General features: G+C 42.2%; 1 protein-coding gene across 2 annotated transcripts in view; it reads left to right on the forward strand.

Moving 5' to 3' along the window:
• The window catches only part of LOC146662992 (receptor expression-enhancing protein 3-like), a 34,389-nt gene extending 15,414 nt beyond the window's left edge, over nucleotides 1–18,975 (forward strand). For both annotated transcript variants that reach the window (XM_085415576.1, XM_085415574.1), the window contains 6 exons: nucleotides 3,102–3,178; nucleotides 3,912–4,032; nucleotides 4,127–4,240; nucleotides 10,734–10,896; nucleotides 16,858–16,991; nucleotides 17,118–18,975. In XM_085415576.1, the coding sequence (XP_085271702.1) occupies nucleotides 3,102–3,178; nucleotides 3,912–4,032; nucleotides 4,127–4,240; nucleotides 10,734–10,896; nucleotides 16,858–16,991; nucleotides 17,118–17,189 (681 nt within the window). In that variant the 3' untranslated portion in view covers nucleotides 17,190–18,975. The remainder of the gene's footprint in view (nucleotides 1–3,101; nucleotides 3,179–3,911; nucleotides 4,033–4,126; nucleotides 4,241–10,733; nucleotides 10,897–16,857; nucleotides 16,992–17,117) is intronic.
• Nucleotides 18,976–21,739: the final 2,764 nt, after the last annotated feature.

A 21,739-nucleotide genomic window follows, 5' to 3' on the forward strand; every position in this document is an offset into this window, starting at 1 on the left:
TGTCTGTGCTTCACTTACAGGCTTTTCAACCAGTCAGCGTTCTTTGGACTGAATGTCATTGCCAACATGCTGGAGCCTTTTCGGAGGATTGAACTCAAAACCGCCATAAAGCCTCCGTATAAGGAATCATAGTTTGTCTGCAAAGCCCAAGAACTAAATAAATTAAGACCAAACATTATGAGCGATGCAAACACACTTTAAATAAAAGCTTGTTAGTCTCTGCAGCTGAGGAACATAAGATGTGGGTCAGTGCTTGAGAAAAGTGTTGTGATGCTCTGTGTGCACCTTAGAAGTTTGGTATGATAGATGATAGATGACAATTTGATGACTAATCGATAAAACTTTAGTGTTTCTTTCATTTAGTCAGGATGAATTGATGGATGGTTAATCAGCTGCTTGGATGCAAGTTTGCTCAAAATTCTTTGAGTTTGTTTCAGAGGCACAACTGAAGCTCGGGTGGTCGTAACTGTTGCCCACCTTTTAGCATTTTACCTCTTAGCTGTAAGCGTGGGTGTTATCACACAGTGGGGCTGGCAGTGTGGAGCATCTACTAGGAGGCTGAGGTGTCGGGCCACCAGAATTTTGATCCAAGTTTAACCTTAGCAGTAGTGGCTGTGCAAGTCTAATGTTTCTTCTCCCCCCCCCCCCTGGAAGGCAGTTATTCAAAGACAGGGTCAGTAAATGTCTACTGTAGCCCCAGGAAGCTAAAAGGCTGGTGTATAGGTTACATCTTAATGTCCTTTGTACTGATAAAATGAATGAAGGAGGAAAGGAGCAAATATTCTATCAGAAATGGAAAGCAGAAGGAAGCTGGGAGCTGAAATGTCTGAAGCAGAGGGAGACTGAACGTATAAATTAAACCTCTCAGTGTCAGCTCACTCTTTACATTTAGTGTGAGTGTGAGAGATGGGTGAATGTGTTTCCCTGTTGTTTCTCTTTCAAACACACTCTCACAGAGATGAGTGAAGTAATGTCATTAAAAACGATGAGAAGTCTTGGCTGACTTTCCATAATCTGCATTTTTTGATCTTGGATGTTTTTCATGGTGAACAGCTGTTCAGCATGACGGAGTGGTAGCTGAAAACCCCCCTCTGTGGGCAAATGGGACACAATTAAGCATCACTTATTTACTCACACACACCTACTGCTTGGTTTAACATGGAAATCCAGTCAGACGGGACTGGAAAGCCGTCAAAGAGGGACGAAGGAAGCCAGACCGCCGGGGGGGGGGGGGGGGGGGGGGACCTTTGTCTAAGGAGCTTGGAAAGAAAAGCGTCTGGACTTCTTTAAGTTGCTTGAAGACGTTTCACCTTTCATCCGAGAAGCTTCTTCAGTTCTAAGGGCAAATGACCTTAGAACTTAGACCTTAGAAGAAGCTTCTTTGACTACGATGACCTGGATGACTGAGAACCTTCACAGACGTCCTCAACCTTTGTTTCACTGCTGCCAGCCTGCGAAGGAGGCAGAGGCTTAGAGAAAGAACAACATCATTTAAAAACGAGTTTATTAGCTCAAAGCTGTCCACTGGGGTTCGTGACCATGTTCGCTTGTTACACCAGTGTGGAGCAGGGTTCTTAGTAGAATAACTTTTGAATGCTCTGCTCAGTCAAAGCTGAGGTGGTTGATCATCAAAAATGATCAATTCTACCCATTTTCAAAATGCAGCTTTTTAGAAGCACCCATTATGCCTCAGGGCATGTAATGTAAGTCAAAAGAAACCCCAAGTATGTCACGTTGTGGGCATTACTATGCTATAAACGTCTTCTACTGAAGGACGCTGTCACAAATACAGGAAGTGTGCCTGTGTTTATTACACAAAGTGATGCACTCTGGGTCGATGATGCAAAATGGTGGCACTCCAGAGCCGCTTATTATAACTAACTAACTCTAACTGTTCAGAGCTACGCTTCCACTACTGTAGATATATTCATAGGACATCTGTTTACCACACACCGGCACATCTGTATATATGTAGCATATCTTTATATTTGTTCATAGTACACCTGTATATCTGCCCGTCTGCACAGATAGAACATCTGTGTGCTGTACAGATCACCTGTATTCATCTCTACTCGACTTATCTGGATATGCTCTGCTCTTATTGCACTTGCTGCTCTTGCAGTCTGCATCTAATCAGAAGTGTGTTTTGTTACTCTGTATTCATTCATGTGCAATGACAATAAAGTGGAATCCTAATCCCGACAGACCAGAATATACAAAATATGAGCTGCTTTTGGTTTTAACTTCCTGTGCGCAGGAAACGAGGGATGCAGTATGAATCCTCACGGCTATGGAGGGCCAGGAGTGACAAAATGAATTAATTAAATACACAAATTAAGTAATTAATTAAATGTGTCATTAATTAATTAAAAATTGGAATTGATTGAATGAATAAATCTATCAATAATTAATTAAAGGCACGATCATTCCATTTAAAACATTGAATTATTTATTTCCTATTTTATTAATGACACGTTTAATTAATTATATAATTGCTTAATTATTTACACATTTAATTATTTATTCCGGTTTTTAATGACGTATTTATGTCATTCATTTTGGCAGTCCTGGCCCTGTGGCTGTTCATGAATGAATTTCAGCCCATCAAAGTCAGGGGCGGGGTTAGTGCTGAAGTCACACCCATTGCTTTGGGCTGCTGCGAGGCTGTATTATAAACTGTGATATGAGTCTGTAGGTGCTCGTATCCTTCTTGCCTTCAGTCGTATTAGTTTCCTTCTGGAAGTGTGTGATGTGTTTCATAGTTTCTAACAGTGAAACGTAACGTGACATAAAAAAAGCACGCCCCACACAATCAGATGTTAATCTGATTTTATTTTTATTTTAGTAAATCTCAAAAATCCTAACAGACAGAGGTGCTTAGATTACAGTTGAATTAAAACAAACGGATGATGTCATCATTTCTTCATGATCAGCATGCTGGTTCAGACGCTGCTGCTCTCGGTGGACATGCTCCCTCTCTGTCCTCCTCGTATAACAAAGATTTTTAATGTTAGTGTTAATATTAGTAATGTTAAGAGGTGATGCATGGTTTAATGCTCAGCCAGCCTTTTAAACGATGATTCATGTCTCTCTGCCTGTAGGTGCGATGGATGATGTACTGGATTGTATTTGCCCTCTACACTGTCGTGGAGACGATCACTGACCTAACACTGGCATGGTGAGTTTGCCATGAATGTTAAACACAAACGCAGTGAATCAAACATTATGTAAACCTCGTGAACTCACATGTCGTACAGATACATCTACACTGACTGTGTGAGTGGAAGAAGTTGTTTTCCTCGCTACCCTGAATAATAATGATAGAAATGTACTCTTTCCTAGTGTAACTAGAATAAACTTGTGGTAATGTGGATGTGCACTGTGTAGGAACAGAGTCACATTTGCAGGAACTTCAGGTCGAGTTTCAGTGATTTTATGAATCTCTCATGTGGCAACATTTAGCTCGAAGGAACAATGTAACGATTTTGAGGAATTGATGGAGAACGATGTTTTTTTTTTTTACAGATGTTATATGCAGTTAAACTTTAAAACGCTGACATTTCTAAAACCAATGAGAAGTTTTTGAATATTTATTATTACTCATTAATAAGAGAAAATAATTTCTTACCCGGTTACTCGATTAATCGATAGAATATTCGATAGATTAGTCCATTAATAAAATAATCGATACCTGCAGCCCTACAGCTGATGTTTTATCAGACAGTCACAGAAAGTGCTGGAACATGTCGGTGCAGTCCAAAAAACCATAATAAACCTTCAGAGCTGTGTGCAACAAAAACTTGACAACAGGAGTGGGAGTGGGTGCATATCTCTTAACCTGTTTTTCTGCAGTGGAAAGCATCATTATGTACCATGGGTTAAACTTACCATGTGTGTGTCTCCATATCCAGGTTTCCTCTCTACTACGAGCTAAAGATAGCTTTTGTGGTCTGGCTGCTGTCCCCTTACACCAGAGGAGCAAGTCTTATTTACAGGAAGTGTCTGCATCCTTTGCTGTCCTCCAGAGAAAGGGTACATTCATCCGTACATCCACGTGTAATGCAGGTCACACTGCTTTGTGCCCAGTTCAACTGTGTTCTAAAATGTAATTGTTGTCTTCCTTTAGGAAATAGATGAGTACATTGTGCAGGCCAAAGAGAGAAGCTATGAGACCATGGTGAACTTTGGCAAGCAGGGCCTGAGCATTGCAGCCACTGCTGCGGTCACTGCAGCCGTCAAGGCAAGTTATTCTTTTTTTAATTTTTCACGTGAGTGCACTACAGTTTTATGTTAGATAGCATGGCTAAGTCAGTTTTCATCTTCTTTCTCACTACGTTGCTACAGAGTAGGGCTGTGCGATATGACCAGAATCTCATATCCTGATATAAAACATCTATCGTCCGATAACGATATAAATCACAAAAATGTAACATTTTCTGTAAAGTCTGTGAATCTCGGGCAGCTCGTCTTGTGTGAAGTGTTTCCTGCTGGGCGTCGTGTAGCTGGAGTCGAGTGTTTTAACCGATGCATGAAACGATACATTTTTAGACATAAGTTGTAACGGCGCCGTTTTCTTTGAGTATTTATTACACTGCGTGCTGCGGGGAAAAGCCTGTTCTAACGTTTGAGTCTAAGATCTATTTTTTAGCACCTGGCGTCTTTTTTACTTCTCATCCGTAAATAATCTGCTCTTTCATGTGATTCAGTTTATTTTGAAAAGTCTCAACTGGATCTTGAGCTTTATTGTGAAAGGTTTAAGTGGAACATAAACAAACGGACACACGATGGTGTTACCGTCGTTGTTGCTAACGACAACGCATAAAAACAGGCGCTTGTCCGTCTGTAGTGTGGTTATATTAAATATTAGAGAGAGAACTTTAAGAAATGAACATAGCCTCTACAGTGACATCAGAACCATGAACAAATATGGCTGTAAACAGTTTATTTTGCGACACTACGAAACAAACGATAGCGTAAAATGAAACGATAGATGTTTTTATATCGTCATCCGATACATATCGTTATATCGAACAGCCCTACTACAGAGGAATAAAATACCAGTCTGCGGCTTCAGCTCTCTTTGCTTGCAACAGCTTCCTTTGTCTGTGTTCTACAGTAGCGCCTGTGGGCACTGAATGTCCTTATTTAGCGTGCTAAATCAGACGTAAGAGCATACAGACCAGGGGTCGGCAACCTGCGGCTCTTTAGTCCTTACAGTGCGGCTCCGCGTGGTTTGGGAAAATAAATTAGAAGTGTTTAGATTAAGTGTATTTTATTTATATTAGTTCTTTTTTAACTTGTAGTTCTAAATTGGAAGATTATTGTGATATTGAAATATAAAAATAAAATTCTATTATTTTTTTCATCGCTCAAAATAAGCGTCACACTCGTGGAAGCTGAAACGCCTGCATTTATCGAGACTTTCAGCCCCACGTAGGCCAGTTATGGACCTTTGGATCCACATTATGTCAGCAGCTCCACCGTGAACTATGTTAAAACAAACACGCTCACGCCCCACAGACGACAGCTTACAGTCCTGTAGAGATAAAGTGACTTCGTACAGCCCCGACCTGCAGACGCTGTGCGCAGAGGTTCAGGAGCAGAAGTCCCGTTGTAAACATATCACAGCAGACCTGACGATGTTTGCATGAACATGCTTTACAGCATCTCTTTATTGACCACTTTACACACACGCTTGCTGTACACACACAGCCGGCTGTAGCTTTGCAGCTCACAGCCCCACACATACCACCAGACGTTAAGGCGGCGAGGCCTGATTGCGGGTGCAGCTCAGGTGCGTCCGCCTCCCCTGCAGCGGCGCTGCAGACCACGCCCCGCCACACACATTAACCAGGTAAAATACATATTTAGGCAGAATTTTGCAAATATATATTTTTCATTTTTTAGCAGCATAGTGCTTATTTCCCCAGTTATTTATTAAAAGTCAGGTCAAGGCTCCAAAAGCACAAAGGCGATATGAGGGGGGCGGCTCACAGCAGTTTTTGTTTGCTGGATTATTTTAGTTCAGCTTTTGTTGTATTTCTTTAAGAGTTCAAAATGTGTTCATTACATGAATAAAATGTAGTTTTCTCTGTAGCACTTCATGGATGTCATAAGCAACACGCCTTAGTTGTTCACACAAAGCATAAAGGTAAAAAACAATATACACAGTGTTATCTTCATTTTAGATGTCAACAAGTATTTTCTTTTGCGTGGAAACCGGCTCCAAATGGCTCTTTGGGTGTTGAGGTTGCTGACCCCGATATAGACAGTCACTGTGGCATTGGTGCATGACTGAGTGCATAGGAGATGAATCGATAGCCTGTACGAGATCTTCACTTGACGATGTGTCTGATAGCCTTTGCACATGCTCACACATCCTCTGTGCATGTCTGTGCCTCAGATGGTCTTCCTGCAGAGCCAGTATAAATAAATGACATTTGAACTGGTTTCTTCAGCATTTCTTGAATACCTGAGTGATTCAGATACGCCCAGTTGATCTCACGCTTCACAGCACCTGAGCAGTGGGGATGCACTACAAAGAAAAAGCGAATGGTGTCAGGTTAGATCCACAGTAGTACAGCAGTATTTAACTGTGAGACACTACAAAACAGTGAACCCCTGTAACAAATTAATAACTGCTCACATTATTATTATTATTATGATGCTGATGATGATCAAGGATTAGTCTGGTATTAAGTAATTTTATTTGTTTATGGGAGCAGCTGAAAGCAGCTTTATTAAGCAAGACTGAACAATTGAAGCCCATGTTCAGAAATGGAGGAATAATGACTAACTAGTACATTATTAATGATTAATAGTATGTAGTTATTATAATATCGAACTATAATACAATTCTATTGTGTGTTTGTGTGTGTAAATAAATAAAGACTCAGAATTAATCTGAATTGATTGGACCGCTCAGCCAGGATTTAGCAGGTGCAAAGTTCAAGTATCAGAAAATGTTAACATTATGTTAGGATGGTCTCTGTTAGTGTTACTATAAGATGACATTAGCTATGTTACCTTAGCCTAAGCATTTATCCAGTGCTTGCTAACACTTTAGCCTGTGGAGCGGTGTCGGCCGTGTCAAACTAAACAACTTGAATGTTGTTAATGAGTTCAAACTGAAGGAAGTTGAGTTCTTGAGTGGTATTTCCACGACTGCATTGAACAAGGTTCTGCTGACCGTGCTACCCATCGACTCTGAATGGAGTTTTTAACAGGCCATACTTCATTTAAGCGTAACTGAAGTTCTTCAGTGGGATTAGTTTGTGGCTGACTTCAGCTGAGTAACAGTGTTATGTTCTGTTTTAGAGAGAGAGCACCTGCTTTTTCACATAATGAACGAGGTCAGGTGTGCATATTCTAACACAAAGAGGCAGCACTCAGCAGGATCAACGACAGGTCTGGTTGTTTTTGTGTCCTTGCTGTGTCAGTGCAGCCTCCTGTCTCCACTTACCTGAAACACCCTGTTAATCAAAGCGATGCCTCTGTCACTGCCCTGCATCTCACTTCTCTCTCGCTGCCTCACTTTGAGTCTCCTATGGTTCCTCCTTGACATGAAGATCTTCTTACATATTTCATCTTTGTGTTCCCCGTTTGTCTTTACAGTCTCTCTTCTTTTCTCCGCATGCATGTTTTGTCATCACAGGGTTAGTAGCAGTTTTTCATTTCTTTAAAATAGGCTTGCATCTTACTAGGAATTTGATTGACCTTGGCTTTTACAGTAAAACCATCTGAAATGCACATAAAATCAATCTGTCTGAAATATTTTAGCTGAGCCTAGAGCTGTGGTTAGACATGCAAACCTGGCACCTACACCACATGTACCTGCTGTCACAGACTGAGAAGAAAAGACATTTCAGAGCTTTTCCTCCGTCCAGTTTACAGTTCAAAGCTGCTTCTTTGTCCATCTCACAGCATGGGACCAAGATTCAATAAATGAAGTCATAGCAAACAAAGTAAAATCTAAAATGTGTTGTAATGTGGAAGCTTGCAGTCCTGGCTGGTTTGGTAACCAACCAGTTTACCAAATGAGTATTACAGCTCGCAGTGCTCCTTTTGTGAGATGTGTCTGTATCCACACTGATAATTGATAAAACATTTGCATTGCTCTTGGTAACTACGGGACTGAAGAACTTATTGCTAATAAGATCACATAAACATAGTTTAGCTTTGAACAGGTAATGAAGGTCACATCACAGCAGATTAGATCCGAGTACTTTCTAACCATCATCTAGGCAACTCTTGGTTAACAATTTGCTAGTTTTAAGCAGATGCAAACAATATAAACAGGGACTATTTTGATGTTCCTGTCACTGCTATCCGGATGGTGCAGACACGCAGTAAACATGCATTTAAGTTGAAAACACTGTAGTATGAAAATGTAGCATCATTGACCCGAAATGTAAGCAGAATAATTGCTTCACTGTATTATTGTTAACTCGGAGTGCCCCAGAGAAACCCAACCACTGTCCAGATTAAAGGGTCCTCCTCTGTGGTTGTGTTTTTAAGAATTTGCTGATTGCAAGTGTAACAAACTCGACTAAATATGAGTTGATATTGTGTGTTTGTTGGTCATCAGCATGCAGGGTTGTGAATGTTTTGGATCCTGGGGGAACACTGCAGATCTCAGCTGGACGTTTGCTTTTGAGATGATGTTTTCTGCATCTGCACCAACTTGCCTCCTGTCTTCCCTCTGACGTTTGTTTCTTTTCTGTCTGCACTAACATCCTTGTGTCTTCAGGGTTTCGGTGGTTCAGCAGGCTGCTCTGGGAGGTAAAAACCAGTCAGTGTAAGCAGCATGGACAGAATGTTCTGTTTCGTACAGCTCAGCATCCACCCTTTGATTATCGTCTGTGTCCAGACCTGCTGCTTGAGAACATCAGTTTTAATTTGATTCTTCTTTTTGGTTTTGGTTTTGACATGGACTTGGTGGTGTTGCAGATACATGTCACTCATTATTTACGACACGGTTTGTTTTTCATTGTATGTCCCTTAATGTGTTTGACATTAATTTCATTGTTACAGCAGCATGCCGGGGCTTTATGTTTACAAACAACAAACAAAAAGAAATTAAGAATTATGTATCAAAACCTTCTAAATCACAAAGCTCTAAGAATAATAATAAATGAGCTTACATTGGTGCTACAGGGTGAAAATGTCCCTGTGAATGTCTGACTTCATCATTTTGTTCGTATTAGCGTTTACCTGTAATAGCCCAAATATACTGCTGTACATTACAACAATACCCCCCCCCCCCCCCCCCCCCCCCCCCCCCCCCCGCTGTTCATGTTCTTTGTGAAGTGTTTCCGTGGTAACATCTTCATCATCATTCAGTAGCATCCCTGATCTGAATGTATTCTGTACCTCGTTATTCACAGTTAGCGTATTCTTGTCATCATCAATTATTCGTTATATGTTTAATTGATTTAAGCTTTAATTCCCAGATCTGAAGCAGACGGTATCATTTAATCAATTCCATTAGGTATCATTTACACTAGTGGGTCTAGTTACAGTGGAAATGCAGCTTCAGAGTGCTGAAGCCTGTTGCTGTTGAAGCTGTGGTGCTGTGACTGTGGCTTTGGGCCTTGTTAATGACTCTGCACCCTCTCTGAGAGTCCAGTGTGGATGAGAGGCATCACGAAGGCAAACGAAGCCTGTTTCAGGCTTTATTTGTTCCTGAGGCTTGAAAAACAAGTGAACTAATCCTTTAATGCAGAAGGTTCCTTTCATGATGTCTCCCAGTATTTCATGTTTCTAAAAATACAGCAATGATGAAGGACAAACACAGATCGGCAGCACAACAAGAAATGAGTGTTGTGGAAAAACATGTAATGCTTCTTAAACTTTTTAATGTAAAAATGTTGTCACAGCAAAGTCATTTAAACGACATGTTTGCATTTCTGTGCTCCACCGTCGGTTTGTCTCACAGGTCTTTAAAGCTGCATGAAGCCCTGTACAGTAACAGCGCAGCAGTGCGGACTGAAGTTTAGTTTTCTCTAATGTAAATATTCTCTTCTTCATGTAAGATACTGATAGTCCAACATATGAACGATCTCCTCCACCTCCATACTTCAGTAAACTTGGATCTATTTCCAGAAGTGAAGGGTTGCTCAACAGCAGCTCACAGTGCTGTAGTTTGCAGTGTCTGTTTTTACTGTCAGATTTCTGCCGTTCCAATAATATCTGTCCTGTATTAATATATCATAGTGTTCCCAGTGAACTAGTAAAATCTGAACAGCTCAGTGTTGATATTAATCAGTCACAGCTACACGATGACATTCTGGATACAATGATGCATAAATATGTGGAATTATAATGCATCAAATTTGAATTGTAGCTGTTTAGATGTGACGTGTGTCTAAGGTACAGATAAGCAAAGAAATATTTCCAATTATACAAAATAGTTATTATGAGGATTTTGATTGGTGAGTAATGAACTCTAGATATCTGACACTAGTTGCAAGCACACAAATACGTCTGCTTTTAATTTAGACAAATTAAAGTCTACAGTGTCTGTTATAACAACTGATGGGATCAGGAACAGGACACCTGTATGACTGTAGCCATTCACGTGAAAGATGACTGCCACACCTGGAAACAAAAGCATCACCACATGATTCAGATTATTGATAAACTACAGGCTCTTTCTGTGATTGTAACACATCAGCACTGCTGATCTCTGAGATGTTTTTGTGGTGTAATGCTGAGTGTTGTGTGTGCTGCAGGGTCAGGGGGCCATTACTGAGAAGCTGCGCAGCCTGAGTATGCATGACCTCACACAGATAGACCAGCAGGACGACAGAGGAAACCAGCTGTACCAGTACAGCTCCCATTCTTCCAACCCTGCTGTCAGGAGGTCTCGCAGCAGTGACGCTCCGGATGGAGATGGTACACACACACTCACACACACTCGTGCGCTTCTCTCATAAACGTAACACAACTTCTCAATCACAACAATTCATGGTAAAGGAAACAGAAAGAGTAGAGCAGCTGCTGCTCCACATCGAAAGGAGCCAGCTGAGGTGGTTCGGGCATCTGACAAGGATGCCCCCTGGGCGCCTCCTGGGTGAGGTGTTCCAGGCATGTCCCACCGGGAGGAGGCCCCGGGGCAGACCCAGGACACGCTGGAGAGATTATATCTCTCGGCTGGCCTGGGAACGCCTTGGTATTCCCCCGGATAAGCTGGAGGAGGTGGCTGGGGAGAGGGAGGTCTGGGCCTCTCTGCTTAGGCTGCTGCCCCCGCGACCCGGCCCCGGACAAAGCGGATGAAGATGGATGGATGGATGGATGGAAACAGAAAGAGAAAACAGTTCGTAAACAGAAACCTAAAAGAATAAAATCTGTGATTAGAGGTTTGACTAGAACCCTGACAGCTGATTGATAACATGTTTGATATGGTAGCTTTTTCTAAACAATGCTAAGATGAGATTTCCAGCCAAAGGTCAGTCCTTCGTGGTGGATGAAGGTGGCGTCGTTCTGTCTGTCACTGGTTCTCGCCACAGTCTCCATGACAACTACAAAACGTCTCGTATCTGAGGAAGCCTGCTGGGGTTTGGAGCTTTGCAGTGAGCCGGTGACTGGACCTTTATGTTCCCCCTGAAAAGTGTCTCCCTGCTGTGCACAGTTCAAAACCAACCAGGACCCTGAAGAGCCTGAGCTCAGCGTTTAGACTGTTGTGTGAGCAACGATGTGCGCAGTGAGCACATGTGCTCAACACTCAGTCATGTAAGCACATGCAAACCTCACACATGCCATGAAGGGATGAATCCCAAACATGACTCCTGGAAAGATATCAGTGAAACTCTTTCCAGTGATATTACGTTTTTATTTTATTATGAGTTTGGCAAAAAACGCCAAAGCAGTAATCCATGAAGACTGACGCTGGTGATGAATGAGAGAACATTATTTTATTACAATGTTGACTAATAATAATTAAGAATAATGACAACCATCATAAATAATGATGATGATGATGGTCAGAAGAGAACAATAAGGCACACATGAGCAGGACTTTGTTAGACAGCTACATTGTTACCTTTGCACTTCTCTGTGTGTGTTTGTCCTCAGCGTGATGACAACTGCAGGCTGGTTGGATTTCAATGAAAACACTGAGTGTGAGATGACTTCCCAGCAGACACAGGGGATGAGATAAGGCTGTGTGGGATGCCAGTGGAATGTCAAACACACTCTCCTGCTCGCGCACTCTCTCACACACACACACACACACACACACACACACACACACACACACAGCAAGTAGGTGAGGTGTGGAAAGAGACAGAACGGGGGGTGAGATGAAGGAGGCGAGGACAAAGATGAATGGAGATGTAGAGACGGATGGGTGGATGTAAGGGAGAAAGGCTGCTACACAGCATCAGGATACTGAGAGAGAGACTGTATTATGTATTCAGCTCAGACGACGAGGAGGAGCTACAGAGAGATGAAGACGGAGATGTTTATGCCTAACAACTCTCTTTTGTGTGTGCTCCTCGCTGCCTCTGAGGCTTCATATGTCTGTCATCCTTTTAACAGACTTAAAAATGACCGGTGATGATGCACATTAGGGCTGTTCGATATAACGGTGTATATCTGATGACGATATGAAAACGTCTATCGTTTAATATTACTATCGTTTGTTTTGTGGTGTCACAAAATAAACTGTTTATGGTTTATTTTCTCATGGTTTTGATGGTCGCTATAGTGACTGTATTAATTTCTTAAGGTTCTCTCTTTCGCTTATATTTAAAATAACCACACTACGGACAGATAAGCGACTGTTTTTACGCGTTGTCGTTAGCCACAGCAATGGTAAACCCTGCATTTGGCTCCGCTTGTTTATTTTCCACATAAACCTTTCACAATAAAGCTGAAGATCCTGTTGAGATTTTTCAAAATAAACTGAAGTGATGACAAACAGAAGGACCAGTGAAAACGAGGGGCTACCTCTGTAGCATGGACATGGTTTGGTTATGAAAAGTCTGACACGGACCAGAAAAGCGTACTGAGGTCCCCACCTCAGACTCAAACACGACAAACCTCTACCACCCACGCAAGGATCACGTGAAACAGTGTGGAGAGAGTTTACGGATGAGAAGCAACGAAGAGCCGTCAGGTGCTCAACATAAACCTTAGACTAAACGTTAGAGCAGGCCTTTCCCCGCAGCACGCCGTCTGATAAATGCTCACAAAGAAAATGACGGCCGTTATAAGTTATGTGTAAAAATATATAGTTTCATGCATCAGTCAAAACATTCAGCTCCAGGTACACGACGCCCGGCTGGAAATACTTCAGCTGCCCGAGATTCACAGAATTGAAAATGTTTTTGTGATTTCTATCGTTGTCGGGACGATAAATGTCTAATATCAGGATATGAGATTGTGGTCAAAGGGCACAGCCCTACTGCACATTCATTTTACTATTAACAGATCTGATGCTTAATAAATCCTGCATAGAACCTTTGTGTTGTTACGACCACGTGTGGATGAGACGCACGGAGTCGGGGATGTAGAGGTGAATGAGCTTGAATACCTTGAGCCATAGTTTTCACGTGATTCGAGAGCTGCGGTACTGCGGCCCTTTGCCTTCCAGCCATCCTTTGAATATCTTTGAGTTTACCTTAAGCAAAATACCAGACAGTTGCTGTGTGAGACGTACTAATCAGCCTTTACTTAAAGCTGCCACGAGAGCGTCGAGTACGGTACCAGCACGTGAACACACCTCCCCTAACCCTGCGTTATAGGCTCGCACCAATCCCTGCTTCTCCACAGCGACCCGGCTGTCAGTGGCGGCTCATGTAAACTATAGGAACAGTTTACCCGACATCGGGTGACAAACGAGAACACTACCAGAGCTGGTCCTGCACTGTCCAAGTCAACAAAACATAAGATTTGTGGTAGTTTGTTTAAACCAGCTATGTAACACTTAATTTTGCTTTAACGATGAATAATACCTGTTTTCACCTTCTTCACATTGACCCACCCAGATGGAAAATGCATGTAGCTGTCCATACTTTGAAAGCTTTCAGTACTGTGTTAAGAGCCTACACAGTATAAAAGATGGGTGGAGCTTCTGTGGCATCACCCACTGGTTTCCATTGTTGGAAGGATGCAAAGATATGGACGGGGAGGGATGGTTTGTGACTGTAAACTGTACACAAACTGTGTATGACCCAAAATAGTGACTGAGACCATAAGAAGCCAGGTTTTTCTCACTGACGTCTTCATGACTGGAAGTCTTTGTGTAACCATCGTCTTTATGGAAGAATGCAGGTTACAGAAGTCACAGCCTCGGTTTGTACTGTCTGTGGTTCTTTGCCACAAAAACACAATAGAAATAACAACAAGGTCGACAAGAAGAATTGAGGATGACATCATTGCTATGAAAATTGCTGTCAGTTAATTGAAGAGCAGGGAACATGTTCCACTGGACAGTCTACAGATCAGAGCACTGCTGAGGCATGGTGCACTGTTCTGGATCTGCACTGACCACAGGGTTAGGGTGTTTGATTCCCATGATGCACCCAGTGCATCATGGGAATCCCCAGCAGTCTACACCTATTGCAGCATAACTAAGGGAGGATTCAGGGTGACCTGGTCCAGCCCTAACTATATGCTTTAGCAAAAAGGAAAGTTTGAAGCTTTAAAAGTAGAGATAGTGTCTGTCTCCCGAATCCAAACTGGAAGCTGGTTCCTGAAAACTGAAGGCTCTGCAGGATGTTTCTGTGCGAGCGCCGGAGCCGTGCTGTGCAGTCGTGAGTGTCGTTCTCTGTCACAACACATGATGTGGTTTCTTCTTTCTGCTAGTAACTGATTGTGAGTGTGTTTGGTAACGATTCATTCATCCAGTCCAAATCAACTTTGTCGTCATACTAATATTCAAGTATAGTGCATACAGTTGATACAAGTAGGAGTGTGTATTGGCGAGAATCTGGCGATACAATATGTGTCACGATACAATATATTGGGATACTAAAAGCCAGACGATATTTGTGTTTGTGTTGATTGTATGAGAACTCACAGTAAACAGTCCAAAGTGTTAAATGAGCTGTTAACTAAAACAGAGGGATACGTTTCACTCTCCAAGTTCAAAATGAATGGAGAAATGTCTTATCAGAAGATAAACAAAAACCACTTTACTGATAGAAGTAAACAATGTAACACTGAGGTCTTACTTAGTGAGTACTATCATTTTAAAATACTAATCCAAAAACTGCTCTCTGCAGCATCAAAAAGAAGCACTTTTATGTGACCTTAACATAAACAACTATACATGAAAAATGAAATTGCTTGAAGAATTCATCCAAGTAAACAATATAAAGTGCTAATAAAAGAAGCCCTGCCATGTCCACCAGTGGAACACTTTTTGTGCAACCTGAAAAGGAGTTTGTTCGTCTGTGACTGAAGGTTCCACGGATCAGTATGTGATGAGCTGTGATCTCGAAGTCCAAGCAGCTGTCTGCTGAGCTGGGAGTCCAGGACTGTCGCTGTGACTTCTTGGTACAACTTTGGAGAGCGATGTCTGCGATATGTTGTCCGGAGAAACGGTGTAACGGGGCTCCAGCGTTGTAATCATATCACCGAATCCTTTATTCTCTACTGCGCTCAGACAGCGCAAATAGAAACAAGTACCGACTGCGCTGGTTTTGTTGCACGAGTCAGTTGCTGGTAGTTTTAAGGTTAGCATTTGATGCTACGTTGCTATGGTACTCGTAAATTTGTGTTACCTGAGTATTTGACTGTGGCGGTGCAGATTTTACGGACTTCGTAGCTCTTGTCAAAGTTTTACTGCCTTGTTTTGTCCTAAATCCAAAAGAAGTCCACACATCTGCTTTGAAAGCTGCTGTGTCCTCTCCTCTTCTGTCATCAGTGAGCTAGCACAGTTTGCCACACGTCCGCTGGTCCACTTCTTAGGTTTGGTAAAATAGACGCTTCTACGGCACATCCAGTGTTATCGCGAGACCTTGTTTTTCCATCATAGTGAAAGCGGTAAACACTAGCGGCCGGAGTTTGAATTGCTACACATAAAAGAAATACACAGTAAATGCAAGTAAATTCTCAATAAAAAAATCGATAACACTGCTTTTGAATATCGATTCAGTATCGTAACACGAAACATCGCAATATTCCAATGTATCGATATTTATCCCTGGATACAAGAGTGCGATAGTGTGAGGCAGTCCTGTCCATGATGTGATGTCCACGAGCTCGTAATGATAAGCTCAGTGCAGTGAAGCTGCAGATGTTATTAATAATGAGCTTGTGCTGTTGTGTGTTTATGACAGTGGAGCCAGAGAGAGGCGGCACTTCTGGTGTGTGCTGCCCTCTGCTGGGACACATGCGCCTCACAGTCATCGCTCACACTCTTCAGTGTTAGTTTTCCTGTTGTTGGTCCTCACAGGACCTCACCAGTTTGTGATGGTTTTGTGTCTCGTTGTTGTTTTAGTATCGTTGTGTATTTGATTTGTGCTTCTGTTTCCTGTTTATATTACTGTACTGAATATTTCAGTTTGAGTGTGCTTATTGACTGTGGGCCCTTTTAATAGTAAGAACAGTATAAAAAGTCTTACGTTGAATTTGGTGATCATTGTTGAAACTCAGACGTGTTGGTCAGCACGGACGCCTCACAGCAGGAAGGTCCTGGGTTCAAATCCGGGCACTCCAGCTCCGCCCAGAGTCCCAAACATGCAACTCTGAGTCTGTCACAGCTGTGAATGTGAGCGTCTTAATCTCTGTGTGTTAGCACTGGGCACCTGTGCAGGGTGAACCTCTTAAGTGGAGGAGAACAGATGGATGCAAACATTGTGTGTCTTGGTGATTCCTGACGCGTCTGTATGTGTTTCTGTTCTCCAGAGTACTATTATGATCAGGAGGAAAGGACGGACGAAGAGGCCGAGCCAACCTTCTCTGAAGACGAGGCTGTGAGTCAGAAAGGACTGAGGCGATCGCAGAGCGTCAAACTGTCTCGATCCAGAGTTCGCAAAGACGTGAGTGTTCTGTTCCACTGAGTACGCACATTAGTGTGTCGATACATCCTTCTGCCACAGTCAGTAGTGCTGAATCTCTGGACTGCATGCACACTGATGAGTGTTTTTCTTAAACGTTGTCACCAGGCTCGTTACGGATCACTGAAGATTAAAGGCAAGAAGAGACCAGCGCTGAGCGCCGTTAACTACGGAGTCTGAAGACATTACTGCTGTCACATACATACACACAGCTGAGCAGGCTGCTGGTTGGTGGATGGTACTGTCAGCTTGTTTTTAGCTCTGACTTTTCACTCTGCTGAGCTCTTTGACAATCACCTTTCTGCTGACATATTTATTACACGCAGTGGCTCAAAGAGCGCTCGCTCTCAGCGAACACGGGCTGACTTTGTTGTGGGACGTGTGATTTGTTTCTTTCTTCGTTAGCATTGTAGACATGTTTCTATGTGTGTCTAGATTTTAGATGAGCTGTTGATTTGTTTGTAATTTTACAGGACACATGCCACCTAAGGCGTCCTCTGTGAGGAGTTCATAAAGTCATGCTTCACTAGTTTTCATGCTGTTGCATCACAGCATAACAGTAACCCCTCAACAGGCACAAGCTTTGGTTTCTCCACTATTGTCAACTTTTTGCATCAATGATTTTTCTTGTGCAAAAGACCAAAATCTCAAAGTTTGAGTGAACCTTCAACTATTGTGTGCTTGGCTGGAGTCACGTGACACTAATGGCTAACACTCATACTCTACATAGACATTTGCATTGCTTTTAAAATAGCTTGTTAAAAATCTTAATTAAAGCTTTATCAGGCAGTTGTTGTAAGAGCAGCAGAAGAAGGGCAAATGTCTAATAACACGTCTGTCTTATTAGCAAACATGAGCGAGCTGCACATTCAGCTACACAACAACAACACAGTTGTGTTACTAAGTGCATTCAGGAGTAAATCATCCTGATTTGGATTGAACTTCATTCCAACTTTCAGCTCAGAGTGAAAAATCACTGTTCTCGTGGTGGAATATAAAATGTTGAACTTGCATTTAGAATAACCAAAGTTGTTTTTATTATATATGTTTTTATGATTTATTTAGCAGTTCAGCTTCAAACTCTATTCGAAAAGTTTGGCATTAGTTCTGCTTTTGCTGCCTTTTAGCTGTTTTACCTGCTCGTACCACTATTGTTGGAGTCTGGACTTGTGGCCTAATTGGTACCCACTTACAGTACCAGTGGAGAGCAATGTGAAAGCATGAACATTTGAGGAGAGCAGGCCTGACAGAGCTGATATTCAGACTCTTCTGTCGGGGGGAAACAACGTGAATAAGAGAGAGTGTCAGCACTTGTGCAGGCCTGCAGCTCCCACTCTTGATGATTATTTTCTGTTTTTTATTGGTGCACTTTGTACTGTGTCCCGATCACTCCCTGGTTGTAAATTTCAAGTCGTGTTTTGTGCTATTACTCAAGTTTTGCTTTCTGAATGGTGTTTTTTTTGTGAGGTGATCAAAAGGTGTTTTGTATGCAACCACATGTTTTGCACATATACCTCCTCTTATACTTTTTTATCTTTATGCTGTCCTTGCTTGTCATCTCAATTTTAATGTAACTAGCTGTGAGAGGATGCAGAGCACGAGGTGGCTGATGGATGCTGATAACAGCTGCTCGTAGCATTCGTTTCCTCGCACACTGCTGGTTGAGCGACGTTGTGATTTCTGCGTTTCTCTGGCAGAAACTATGTCGATGTGTCATCGTGCTCCTGGTTCAGCAGGTCGTCCTAAAGCAGAGGAATTTTCAGCCTGTTTTTATTTGCTTTGATGCAACAACAAGCCAAACGTATTCACATCAGCGGGTCCATGTAACCATTGTAACTGACTAATGATACCAAAGCTTTATGTATCCACACAAAGCACTGTGGCTGTATGACCTTTGTGGGGAAGATACCTGGTGTGTGGAGGTGTAATAAAAGAAAGTTTGTCTGACTGCAGTCAGGCCAACAGATCCTGTGGTCTGTCCATTATTATTCAGTTCTGAGAGTTTGCAGTGGATCTAATGTAGCGCCCATATTTCCTGTTAAAATCTTTGTGTGAGACTATGAAACAATACTGTACAGTGTTAATATTACAGAAGAACCGCAGGTGAAACAGACAATTCATTTTATTACAAAATTATACAAATGTATGAACTGTACTCCTGTGGTGTTGGGCGCTGTAACAGTACTCTGGCCCATGGTCATAATTCATATTTCAGTGTGTGGTGCCACTCGGGCTTTTTCAGGAGCAAAGTGTGGACAGATCATTTTTCATTTGCTACTATTACAGTTTTTCTCAGTTGCTTTGGTGCATTTCTCACAACAGAATTGATCTCTGCACCACTACTAAGGCTCTTCTCAAAACAATTAGTGCAAACTGCAAAACATGGTGGATAACTTGCAAAAGCGAGTCACTTCATCAAAACAAATATATCCATCCAAAGCAAGTACTTATATCAAAGTGTCAGGGCGTCACAATTACAAGTCACTACACCAGCACCTTTGCTCACAAAATCAAATGGTTTGAACATGTTCTCATTGTGACGGAGTTCTTTGTAGGTGCTTCCCAATGACATGTCAAGTCTGGACAGCATGCACGGCATGTTGAAAACCAGAAATTGTAAAGGAAAATCAAGACACTTCCTCTGCACTCTTGATAATATTTAATTGAAACTGTTCACAGCTTTGTGCAACTGGGGAAATACAGCAAATCAAACATTTTACAGCAAACAAACTCACTTAGACAGTAAACCTTACTGCAGTAGTCATGAAACAAAAACCTGAAAAACAGACACTGCTGCATATCAATCATTGATATCTAGACGCTCCCGTCTGTCTGCCCACATATTTGCATCAACATCGCAGCGAATGTCAGCTCTATCGATGCATCTATGAAAGCATCTTCTGGAGTGTCGAATCCACCCTCTGCAGGACTCTGCTGTGATGTCATCACAAGCTGCATCCATAGCTGCTAGCAGGGTCATTTGGGTACGTGGATGCCTGTCATATACTCTCCACCTCCAGGAAGAGAAAAACTCCTCAATTGGATTTAGGAATGGACTGTAAGGAGGAAGAAACTCCATAAGCATCCTGTCGTGTGCTGCAAACCACTGCCCGACTACAGCAGAGTGATGGAAGCTAACATTATCCCAAACCACTGCATACATTGTCCGATTGTCACCAGGATCATCCCTTTCATTTTGTGGGATTAGGGCCCGATAAAGAGCGTCCAGAAAAGCCAACAGGTGTTGTGTATTGTATGCACCAATGTGAGGAATATGGGTGTGAACGCCATTTTCTGAGATTGCTGCACACATTGTAATATTTCCTCCTCGTTGGCCTGGGACATCAATGGTGGCTCTTTCGTCCACGCCGTCTGCCTTTTGTGAGATTGAATCCAGCTTCGTCAAGATATACAAACGTGTGCAGGGGTTCCCTGGCCTCCAATTCCAGGATACGCTATCCAAAGGATGAGAATAAAAAAGTCTGTAATGGTGCATTTGGCACAACAGATTGTACAGTTTGAACTGTGAATAGGATTACAGTAACATGCATAAATGTAAGTGCAGTACATGGCCTAAACTTTTACAGTAAACAGAGGTACATATGCAAACATGTTTTACCTGTACATACTGGTGACGGAGCTCCTTCACTGTTCCGTTCAAATGGTACTTTGCACAATTGCTTCATGGACATTTCATTCCGTCTGAGGACTCCGTCTATGGTGGGCATTGATATTGACTGAATATTTCCAAAGATTGTGTCATCTTCTACGACAGCTCTTTGTATTTCTCTCAGTCTCAAAGCGTTGTTTGCAGCCACCATTGCACAAATTCTTTCCTCTTGCTGCGGAGTCAAAAGTGGACCTCGTCCACCTCTTCTAGGTTGTCTAGCAGTCCTTTAAACGCAAACACGCTTACAGTAATGGTTACAGGACTATCATTCTAAACTCCTTTCTTTACAGCATTACTGTATTGTACCACAGCACACTATGCCACACCAAGTCTGCGCTTCAGTTACAGTACGTCTATATGTAAAGATCTATAAGGTCATGTCCTAATGCAAATCTCCTGTATGACTATGAAAGTGCAGAGCAAATTAGTTTGTGCTGAATAACTACATTACAGTATGCTCACCTGTTTTCCCGACGAAATGTCTGAATAATGGAACTTACAGTAGTTCTCCCAACATTTGGCTGCACCCTTCGACCAGCCTCGGCCATTGTGAGGCCATGGTTTATCACATGACCCACAAGTGTTGCCCTGATTTCGTCAGGGACGTGTCTATGTGGTTGGCCTCTTCTTGCCCGGTTTTGTCCTCGTCCTCCACCGATCCTCACCCCTCTTCCACAAGGCTGACGTTCCATGTTCTGCAGTTTTGTAGATTCAGTATGCACCTCATGCCAATCCTGTCTGTTGGTTTACATTATATATATACTTGTAGAGTAGGGGATCCTGTAACGCGATTCACCTGTGACTGGGTAGAAGAGGCTTTTCATTGGTTGCAAGTAAGAGTAACACACACCAATATTCACTAGTGTGAGATAAGGTTCACCTGAGAAAAGTAATTTATGGAGATTTTCATGGAAACTCCTTAAAAATAGGGTTTTCAAAATGGGTGTACAAATTGTTTGACAAGATGTTCAACAATTTTGAGTGCACTGACACAAGCAATGAAATGAAGACTATTAGTTGTAAGGACAATGACTATTCAGCCGGCACAAGTATAAATAAT

This window comes from Rhamphochromis longiceps, linkage group LG8 (genome assembly GCF_057381845.1).
Source record: "Rhamphochromis longiceps isolate RC_006_pf linkage group LG8, R_longiceps_female_GT1.1, whole genome shotgun sequence".
Lineage (NCBI taxonomy): Eukaryota > Metazoa > Chordata > Actinopteri > Cichliformes > Cichlidae > Rhamphochromis > Rhamphochromis longiceps.